We start from the raw sequence: 11,785 nt of genomic DNA, 5'->3' as shown, positions 1-11,785 counted from the left end.
GAGATTATTGATCTGGGATATCAACACTGAGTGAAAATGCACTGTTTAAAGCTAATATAACTAAACATATATCGAAAACAAACTGAATATCATGTGTGAATTGTTTTAATACTTGATGATTCGGTAGCTTTTAATTTTTTTATACTGTGTAAAATTTGGTTTGTCGATGTTTTGTTGTTTTTTTTGTTTGTTTGTTTTTTACTTTTTTTTTTTTTTGTATTTCGAGTTTTACATTTCTACTTTGTGTTCATTTTTTAATACGATGTGTTTGTTATATACTGGTGTTTAGTATGAGGTGCCTTTTTTTTTCACTGTGCTGTATCATTTAGGCCAGCTGCCAAAATTTACATTTAAAATGCATACAACTATCATTTACATTCCTCAGCATCTGCTGCTGGGTTAACCGAGCTGTTAGCGTCATTAAGAGGACGGGCAGTTTCAGTTTCGTAAGAAAACAAAATAAAATGAAGACGTAAAAAAAAAAAAAGACAAAACTTGTTTTATTCATTCTATTTACAAAATATTACATCATGTCATGCAAATAAAAAAACAAAAACAGTGTGTGACAGAAACAAAGACACCATACGTTGCCAGAACGTGTATATTAGGCAATAATGGTTAAAGTGCACAGGTAGACACTGGATCTGCTGCTTCAGATTAAATTAATTTGACAATATATGAGTCGAGTAGACGTTTCAACAGCAGGCAGCTCATGCAGCAAGTTAAAGTAGACGCGGCGTGGCATAAAGGCTTCTTTGGTGAGAGTTGCATCAGTTGGGGCGTTACAGTCTCTGCAAGAAATTGGGTGGCACATTTTCCTACAAGAGCCTCTCACAACCTCTTTGCAGCAGCCTTGCCAACATCTGTGCAAAACCTTCAAATCAAAGAGGATTTTACTGCGTGTCTACTGTATGTGCAACAAAATAGAATCCCCTCTCCTCCTCCTCACCCGCTCCTCTCTGCTGGGCATGATCACACAAGGTCGAATTTTTAGATGTGCTTTAAGAAAAACTGAAATCAGCGACAAGGTTTCAGATATTCAGTGTGCATAACAAGGCATCAAAACATTCTGCCGTCCCAGAGACATGTGAATCATTCCCTTGTCTCACCTGATTATGCAGTAATATGCATGGCTAAATGAATAACTGAATCAAAGCACTTTGTAAACAGTGTTTAAAAAAGCTGCTACATAAAGGTTATTAATATTATTTTGCAAAGATTATTAGTTGCTCTAATGCTTAAAAGTCAATGTGTGCTTAAGACAAGTATTCGTGTTTCATTACGCCATCTTGACTTGAGGTACATACGTCAAAACTCAGAACTTACAGTTGGCTTCAGTGAGGCAAGCTTTCAATAAAACATCGAAGCAGATTCATTATTATTAGATTAATATCTGCCTTTTGAAAGCCTCACTGATATATATCCAAAAGTCTTAATGTACAGAACAAAAAGCCAGAAAAAAAAGCATAAGAAAATGTGATAACTAGTTCAAATTGATTAATGTCATTAAATTGCACTTTTTTTCTCTCTCTCTCCTTTTTTAAAATTTTTTTTTACAGCAGTAAGGCAGACGAGTCATTTAAATCTTATCTACTGTGCGCAAGTAGATTACTTTTAGACATGCATTTAAACATCAACACAGAAAAATGATAAGACAGCCAGGTTATGGAAATTAGGATGCGTGTATTAAAACAGCAGGGGGCTAGAAAGCACCGGGAACGTATCTGTTTGATTCGAGAAGAGCCATAAAGTCCTGTTTCCTTCTGATCTGGTCCATCAACTTGATGCTCATAACAAGTAAAATAACCTGGAATAGAAAAGAAAAGTTAGCACAAGGAAAATATTTCAAGATGCTTTTCACCAACATATAACAATATATATATATATATATATATATATATATATATATATATATATATATATATATATATATATATATATATATATATATATATATATACATATATACATATATAAAAACCACATACCCAAAACACTCCGCTTCCAAACTGTATACCCATCGACAACGAGAATGCAAGCTTCAGCTCGGAAACGTAAATTGGAAGGCAAGGCTGTGAACGAAAAAGTGAAAGTACAGGTGGGTAGGGGAGCATAGTTAGTTTTGTTTTCATCTGTGCCAGATAACAAGATTATATCATAATTATATCATTATACTTTAAGTATACTGTGCAGGAAGGACACCTCCAGCAAAGTGGTGATGATTCACTGTGCAGGGGTTAAAAAAACTTTGCCTGAATTTAAAAATCAGAAAGAAAGTCTACAAGAAATCAATATTTTTTTGTTTTTAAGAATTTTCTTTTTACCTCTTGATAAACATAGTGGTTCTTTGGAGCCCCGAGTGTGGCGCTGCCTCGTAGTCGAATCTGTCGAAGAGCACAAAATCTCACAGCACAATGCAACAAATTGAAGACAATTTCACCAGTTTTTGTTTTAGCTGTGCCCGGCGTTGATTGTTCCTTTCAGATTTTCTTGCTATTGCTTGCTGATCAGCACAACACACTCATGCTGATGAAGCTACACTGAAACCCAGAACTAAAAAAAACAAAAAACATAAAATGATTTAAGTTTAGAAATTCCCCCAAAAACTAGGTTCGCTAAAAGATTATCTAGAAGAACCCAGAATGAGGTTAAAGTGTATGCGAACCCCTACCAAGTACCCAAAGCCTGATTTTTCTTTAGTAACTAACAAGTACTGTAACTCCTTATTTAAACACCGGGTGGCATGGTGGTGCAGTGGGTAGCGTTATTGCTTCACAGCAATCAGGCTTCTGCTTTGAGCCTCATCCTCCAAACACTAATGGTACTTCATCCCACGGTCCAAAGACATGCATACGACATGTAGGTTTATTGTGCATTAAACTGTGCATATATGCGAGTTAGATAAAGTGCTTTAACTGTATAGGATGACGTGGCGTATGAATGTATAGATAAAAATGTCACATTAATACAAAATGATTAATTATATTTATTAAAAAAGATGGAAATGCCACAGTTAGAATCAGAGTTATAGTCCTTGCCATTTTTTTTACCAAGTAAAAAAATAAAATATGCACAGCTTAATTGTTAGAAATTGTGTTGTCATTTAGGGCCAGATTAGGTAACTGCGCCAGTGAAAAACCCTTTTTTGGCATCAAAAAGCTACTGTGAGGTTTGCCAAAAAAACACTTTTGTGACATAAAGCCACAGGGCACATTAACATGATGATGCATTTGCAAAAACAATGCCCCTATGAGAATGGAAAGTCTGATGGGTGAACTATTAATGCACTCATTTGTCCACAAAGACGCAGTTACTTCGTATACAAATTAGGGCTGCCACAAACGATTATTTTGATAGTCGACTAGTCACCGATTATTTTTGCGATTAGTCGACTAATCAGATCATCATCCATTGGACTTACAGCGTACAGCTTATTGCACCAGCAGCATCTGGTCTTATATAACTATCATTAGCTTACAGCTTGAAGTGTTTGTGCTAACTAAAAATAAAGACAAGATGGTAGTTTATTAATTTTTAATTAAATTTGCAGATTGTTTCGGTGAAGTTTAATAAACTCCTTGCTTTCTAAAATATAACAGGACACCGGAGTATATTCTCCAGCGTCTCACACTTCTGATAATCAGCTGTCTGCTTGACAGTTTTAGCTGTGCAAAAAACTGTAACTTTAATCTCAGCCAAACAGATTTACTCAGGAACAAATAAAATACTAAAGAAAGCCAAACAATAACATTTTTAAGTTATCTAAGTGACTTATATATATGTTTAACCTGACTAGCGAAAGACGGCGGTGGGTTTGAAAACGATTTGCCGGGAGTCCGGTGTTCTCACGGCTCTAGTTAGCCTTGCCCCCGCCTAGCTAACGAGCTAGTGGGTAACAGACGTCTCCGAAAACGTCGGAGCGCTTTTGAAAATATGTGGTGTCTTGATAAACTGAGCAGATATTTGAGGTTTACACAGCTACATTCTCGCCTGAAAATATGTTAAACGTTTATTTTGTGACCCAGAAAGAATAATAAGAGTAAAGTTAAAACTAACTAGCTGCCGCCATTGTTGACAGCTGCGCTATGAATTCTGGGACACAGCTTCTTCTTCTTCGGGGTTTAACGGCAGCTGGCATCCTTGTACATGCAGTGCTGCCATCTTCTGTTTCAGTCCGTTATTACACTCTTAAATCCTACTACTCATTCCTGCGTCCTTTGTGATCTTACAAAGCTTCAAACGATGCGTCGACTATTAAATTAGTCGTCGACGATTTTAATAGTCGACATAATCGTGACTAGTCGACTAATCGTGGCAGCCCTAATACAAATACAAGTGCAGATTCGTGGCTCCAAAACATGCGCAGCTGATGAGGAAGTGAGGACGAGCAATTTATATCCTAACATAAATGACAGTGTAAGCTCAAGCTTTACACGTGTCTCTAGATGAGAATAGACTGAAGAAAAATGGGTTGTTTTTTTTTTATAACTGTGAACTTATCTTTCCTCCAAAGGACAGAGTGTAGGATTATTATTCAGTGTGTTATTGCAAACCTTTCCACCACATAAACCTGAAATCTATGACAGCTGCCCTGTGTGATGCACAGAACACCAAACATTATTTAACCATCAGATCATGAGTCGTCCCTGCATTAATTAGCATTTGTTCCACATGCACAAATATGCACATTCTTCTTGTTTTTTTCTGGAGTCTGTGTGAGGCTGCACGCACTAATAGTGTAAGTCTGACACACTAGCACAGTTAAGTTAATCGCTGTATGTTGGCAGACATTTCAATATGGCTCCAATGTAGAGACTTTTTTTAAAAGAGAGAAAATACCCAAAAGCCACTCTGTGTGCGCACTGCTGAGAAAAGACATCCAGAGACTTTTTAAATATAAAATACTAGCATTAATAATGAGCGGCAAAAAGAAATGGCTATAAACATTCTCTGTGAAAAGTGACAGAACATATAGTACTGCTCTCAAGGCTTTAAGTCGTCCACACATCACCGCTACACGCTCTTTCTGATAACATTTCCCCTTCTCATTCCCAACTATCACAACTCACACGCCCAAAATAACAAATGCTTTTTTCAGCATTAAATTTAATATTGCACTGCATGCTACAAAAGTTAATAAATCGAATTTGCAAGATTCATATTCTCCTTCCAAAACTTTGTGCAGTGATAGGGAAATTCCTACTAATACATATACAGTAAGGCCAACCACCAAAACATCTTTCTCTGCGTTTCAGTCAGAAAACTGACACTGCACCCCTTTGTTAAATCCTGACAACAGCTTTTTAAAGCCTAAAGAGGGTTCTTTAGGCTTCACTGTCGTGCTGTGTTAGTGAATCTGGCCCATGGACACAGTTATTTTTGCAGCTGATCTCATTAAATATGTATTTAGATTCCCTTTCAGAGTGCCGCAGGGGAGCCACAACACGCATGCGGGCAATTGGGATATTTTTTAAAGTGAGCCAACAGATTTGCAGCGTTTCAGAGTCAAATTCATGCTACAAATTACAGAAAGGTTAATGAAATCATAAACATAAATGTCTGACTTTGACAAAAAATGGTTGAAATAAATAACCCAAATGTGTACGTACTTGCATGATGTGCTGAGAGGACTAAATAGCACTTACTTTTTTACTATTAACTATATTCCTTTTACATTTGGGTTTACAGTGTAGAATACATTCAACTTTAGTTTCCATTTAGATTTTTTATTTAGGTATGCCTGAATCTTTTTCAGAAATATCTCAAATGCAGTATTCCATTAAAACTGTATGAGTTCTACTTTGGTCTGTGGATAAACAACAACTAGTTAACCTCAATCCAAGACAACTTAAGCTATACACAGAGTCAAAGAGGAATAAATAACTACATTCATCGTATTGCTAGTTGGATATTTAAATGAAAAAACTGCTTTACTTGGACTCAAATTACACTGGCACTTGCTATGGGGAAAACCAATTGTGTCTTCAAGTTTCACCAGTGAAACTGCTAATTTAAATATGTCATTGGTTCCTCAGTTTCTAGAGGACAATGTGTGGTTACAGGACCAGAGATGAACATAATGACCACTGTTCTTATAAAAGAAAGACACTCACGCATTTTCCTGGATATTGGCAGTTACAGGATGAAGGGATGGAAGAGCCCCAGTCTTTGTAACCTTCAACGAGACCGCAGCATTCCAGCTGGAGGTGAAACACAAAGGTTCAAAACAGGTCCAGCAGTAATTATTTTTTGTATCATTTAGTAAAAAGTTGCAACAGTTCTTTAAAGTTTCATTAACACAAGGTGTAGCACTGATTTCTGACCTTTAGTTCGGTTTGGATTTGGAAACCTTCACTACAGACTTGTGTTTATTCCAAAGATACGAGTTTCAGGAAGGCTCTTGGCGTCAGAGGGAGAGTATTGTCATTAAAGCAACGGGTCTGAACATCGCTACTGTAATGGGCCTATTCTTTTGTTTAAGCATAATGCATGCAACCCAACATTTCCTTCCTGAGGTAGCCAAATTAAAAAAAACAAAACCAAACAACACTCACGAGTGGTCAGTGGTGACCAGAAAACAAGTAATAGCAGATGTTTCTGGCGTGCATGATTGACAACAAAGCACTTTCACACTAGCAAAGTGTAGCTAGCACAGCTGCACTATGCTAGCTGTATACAAAAAAGGCAAAAGTCAGCAGTTAGCAGAGGCAGGCACACTTTGGATCTTTTTAATACTCAAAAAGAGGTTAGTGTTTTTAACATAAAACATACTTTTATGTCAGAGTATCCTAGCATACTGTAGATTTAAAAGTTGCTAAAAGCTGGCTGAAACAAACAGGGCAAAAATAAGTCATGACCTTTATCATAATGTTACATTATAGTTTCTATTTACAGTTCCATAACTAGCAACACTTATCAGCCAAATTGGAATGAAATACAACAAAAAGTCTACCAGGGTGAACCACGCCTCTTGCTCTATGGTAGCTGGAATAGGCTGCACACCGCTCGCTGATATAAGGATAAGTGTAAGAAAATGGATAAATGGCCAATCAAATTTTATTTTAGATTACAGCGGAATATACTGGGTTTGGGAGCTAGCAGGGAGCCTGAACTTCAGTTTCTTCAGTTTGTTTCTAAAGGGAATAAGCAAGTATATAATGGTCTGTGTTACCACAGAGAACCAAGGTTGTATCGCCAAGGTGTTTGAGATGTTTGTACTGGAGAACTTAAACACATAGTATTAAAAACTTGGCCCTAACATGGGGGAAATAGTTATTTGATTCCCTGCTGAAATGATAGGTTTGCTCACTTACAAAGAAATAAACTGTTTAATATACAGTTTCGTTTTATTGGTGACAGACCAGAAAGCCAGAAAAAACACATTGCATAAAAGTTTTTAAGTGATTTGCATGTAAATGAGTGAAATAAGTATTTGATCGCCTCTAACCCAGCCAGAATTCTGGTTCGCACAGACTTGCTGTTTCACAATCGATCAATCGATTGCAGATACTCCTGATCTCAAAGTTATGTGTGTAAATCCCAGCTGTCCACAGAATCCATTTCTTGCATTCCAACCTCTCCACTACCGTGGGAAACACCAAAGAGCTTGCAAAGGATGTCAGAGACAAGATTGTAGACCTGCACAGACTCAACGAACACCTTCCCAAAGTTAGGCACAGAGTTGGTGAACATTATGCTTTGTGGGTGTTTTTCTGCTAAGGGTACAGGATGGCTTCACCGCGCTGAGGGGTCAACAGATGGGGCAGTGTACCGTTGAATGTACGTCTTCCGTTAGACAGACAGAACACAGTAGATGCATCATGGATGGATCTTCCAGCATGACAATGACCCAAAACATGCTAAGACGAATCAAAGGAGTGCATAAAGAAGAAGCTCATTAATGCCTACCCAGTTTCCAAATCTCAGTCCTATAGAAAAAATGTCAAAGGAGCTGAAGGAGCAGAAGCTTCTCTTTACAGTTTCTGTAAAGAGAAGTGGGTCAAACCCCCTCCTTAGATGTGTGCAAACCTGGTGACCAACTACAAGAAACATCTTATTACTGTGCTTGCCAACAACGGCTTCACCACCAAGTCAATGACATGCAAATCAAGTTATCACTTTTATGTAAAATGAAACTATCATCAAAATCAGTTCAATTCGATTTTATTTATATAGTGCCAACAACAACAACAACAGTTGCCTCAAGGTACTAATTAGAAGGCTGTCCATTTGTATGGACAAACTTACAAATTCAGCAGGGAATCAAATAATCATTTCCCCCACTGTATAAGTAACTTCTGCTTACTTCTTGCTGAATATGATACAGCCATGTCTTGTTGGCTTGGCTTGTTGTAGTGAGTGGCATCATGGACAGCAGCTTGGACTCTTCATTGACCACACGTTTCTGAGGAGAAAGAAATCAACATTAAAATCTTCTCTTAGCATATTAAGACCACAGCAAAAGCTTTTTTTAGCAGCTTTAGGTGACATTTTACTGCAGGGCCTTCACGTAATGTCATACCTCATAAATATCTTGGTAACTTAGTGCTGCTTTAACAATTATTGTTTGACTGGCTGCTGCCATCCCAGCTGCATACTGCACACAAACAAAATCAGTGAAAGTTTTAGTGACAAAGAAATCAAATGAACGAAATCGAAAACAAGAATAATGAATGAGTCGAGCTTTGTTATTTGACATAGATTTGACCCACATGCGCAGCAGCAACACAAACACACTTTTACCAGAATAAAACACCATCTCTTTTCTTTGAAGGCTCCGAACACGCCGAGCACCGAGAGCAGCAGGCAGCCAATCTCTATCACGTACAACATCACTACGGAAACAGTAGACACCATCTGAAGAGGAAAAACCACAATGGTGTTAAAATGATACACCGACTGGACTTGTCAGTTTTGATGAATAAGCCTTGAATCAAACATTTGTGAAAGATTTCACCCGACCTGAATTTCGCTTACACTTAACATTCACTTTTAAGGTTTGTTTGAGGTTAACAGTCATGCTTGCATTCAGAAGATGTGCACTGAGCATGATGATTATTCACTGTCTTCCTCAAGGACACTGATGAGACCCCTAGTATAAATCCCCAGTTGTCTCCACTGAAGCCTGACAAGCATTATTGCCACCTTCAATAAATGCACACATCTGAAACTATTTTTTCCAAACCCCAAAACCATGAGAAGTCGGTCTTACTTTTCCAGTTTGTAAGATATCTCGATGATAAGCCACTGTCATTGTCAGCAAGAAGAAGCACAGCGCCTTTGGAGAGGAAGAACGCAAACATGTGTTAAGTGTGCAAACAGCTTTGAGTTAAGAGGATGTCACAATGAAATAAATATTTGAGGTTAATGATAGGTCTGCTTGTTTTGCAGCTCGGGGAATGTGGAACTGCAAAGATTCTCAGTTTAGGGCTTAAATCATGGGTGTCACTTCTTAAAGGAGCAGCAGCTCCTTTGAGTGCAGATGGAAGGCAGAAGTACTGAACAGCAAGGTAACAGCACAGCAAAACAGAAGGCCTTTACATGTGACTCAGCTGGGAAAACACAGAACACTGTAAACATTACCAATGTGAGAATACTGCATATGTGATTTGAAGGGAAGATGCTGGGGTGAAGCTGGACGGAAAAGGATGGGTGTCCTTATATTAAGGCAGAAATTCATCACAATGGCAATTTCACCCCCATTTCTGATGACTTCTTAGTGTATAACCTTAAAAACACATTGGAAGAACCATACAGCAAACACTGCAGTACACTACACGCGATACGCGTGGTATACAGACAAAACAGCATTGTTTGGTTTAGATTAATTGATCTGAGTGGGAACACGACAACAAATGAACTACTTAACCTTATAAAAAGATATCAAACAGGCCCCTGGGCTTTAAATGCATTGATTTAAAATTCCTACCATATGGACTGAATTTGCAAAAATAAACGGCCTTTTCAAGCTCGTTTTATCCGCCACCACGACCACCGCGCTCCGCTGCATTCTGCTGCTGCTCCCCCGGGCTTTAAAACGCCCTTTTACATGGAGAAAACGTTACGGATGTAGACCTGGGACCGTAGCAGTCAGGGCATCTGTCTGCTGTATCCGCACAGGACGTCACTGTGATGTGCTGGATGAGGAGTCTGTGCCGCTTTCAGGTGCATTCGGAAATATTGCAATCCGGGAGTAATGCTTAGCTTAACCGCGGTTAAAGGCAGTGGCTCTTGCCACATGGCCACAGCTAGCATCGAGGAAGCGCTCGTATCCTCTGAACAAAACTCAGTAAGACAGGCTAATTTATTCGAGCCGCCAAATGTTAATCTGTGCATGTCTAACTACAATGTGCCAGGTTTGTTGAATCCATACAAGCATACAAATGTATATATTTGTATGCCTATTTTACATTATATATAATGTAAAACAAAAATGCTGTATTTCACCTAAAAAAATGACAAAACGAAAGTACACCCTCTATCACTTCTAAGGTTTTATGTGTTAGGATACAATTCAAAGTTATGTGGTCCTTAAATGGTCATTTTTTGTGGTATTTAATTATGAAAATACAGTCTGAGATGAACTGTGACACATGGCATTACACCATGTCATTATTTATTGAACAAAAATGAAAGTAAATTGCAGATGCAGTTTTTGAAAGTACACATTTTGAGTACGCCTGTGGGCTTATTTTGCAGCCACAGAACTCCTCTGTGCATCTCAGTGTTCTACAGTCAGATGTGAGGACATCCATCTGATGGCTAAAGCTTGGCTGAAAAGGGGTCATGCGTCATGACCATGAGGTGATAGATCTTTTAGAGCGGTGGCCCCCAGGTTGTGGAACGCTCTCCCTCCATCATTACGTTGCCTTGATTGTATTTATTCTTTTAAAAAGCAGCTTAAGACTCATTTATTTAGATTTTAATTAGATTTGTGCTGTATGTTTGTTTATTAATGTATTTTATGTATTCCTGTTTTATATTACTGCGAAGCACTTTGTGGTTTTTATCCTGTGAAAAGTGCTATATAAATAAATTGATTTGATTTGATTTGATGATTCCAAGCACAGCATCAAATCTACAACAGAATGGCTGAAAAGGGTGCTGCAATGTCCCAGTCGAAGTCAAAACTTCTACCTCAACCTCTCTTAAGGCAAGACCTTAAGAGAGCTGTGCATAAATTAGCGAACTGAAACTTATACAGTAAAAAGAATTGGGACAAAGGCTGACGATGTCACAGTAATAGCTACTAAAGTTGGTGCTTCAAGCTACTGAATAATTGAATTTTCTCCGTTTTTCACACATTTCTTTGATTTTTGTGTAGTTTTTCCTAAAAATGTTTTAGAAACTAGTAAGGCCGAAATTTTTACTATGTTCTAATATGCAAAATTTTAAAAGTGACTTAAAAGAGTGCACTTTCTCTTTCCCATCAGAATAGAATAGAATAGAATAGAATTCAACTTTATTGTCATTGCACATGCACAGGTACAGGGCAACGAAATGCAGTTTGCATCCATCCAGAAGTGCTTTAGTGATATAGATATATTACAATATATATTAGCAATAATATAGATATGTAAGTATATTACAGAAATGGGTCTATTATGTTATAATGTACACAGTATGAGGTATGTTGTGAATATTCTATAACTATAAGTATGTACAGGCTGTAGTGAGTACAAGCTATGTACAGGCTATGAACAGGATATAAATATGAAAAACCTATGCACCTAAAATGTAAATAGCTTTGAGTTCAAGTATAATACTTAAAGAAATATGCTTAGTT

General features: G+C 37.7%; 1 protein-coding gene across 1 annotated transcript; it reads right to left on the bottom strand.

Moving 5' to 3' along the window:
* Positions 1-483: 483 nt before the first annotated feature.
* On the bottom strand, positions 484-10,289 carry LOC113009667 (tetraspanin-8-like). The gene is made up of 9 exons (XM_026148124.2): positions 9,929-10,289; positions 9,212-9,277; positions 8,743-8,856; positions 8,522-8,596; positions 8,306-8,404; positions 6,114-6,200; positions 2,325-2,384; positions 1,989-2,072; positions 484-1,807 (listed from the first exon to the last, which is right to left on the bottom strand). Exons 1-9 carry the CDS (start codon positions 10,007-10,009, stop codon positions 1,703-1,705), a joined length of 771 nt encoding a protein of 256 aa, XP_026003909.1. The 5' UTR covers positions 10,010-10,289; the 3' UTR covers positions 484-1,702.
* Between the last annotated feature and the right edge of the window lie 1,496 nt (positions 10,290-11,785).

This window comes from Astatotilapia calliptera, chromosome 17 (genome assembly GCF_964374335.1).
Source record: "Astatotilapia calliptera chromosome 17, fAstCal68.1, whole genome shotgun sequence".
Classification (NCBI taxonomy): Eukaryota; Metazoa; Chordata; class Actinopteri; order Cichliformes; family Cichlidae; genus Astatotilapia; species Astatotilapia calliptera.
The sequence above is the reverse complement of the archived record's forward strand: the minus strand, read 5'-3'. Positions and strand labels throughout refer to the sequence as shown.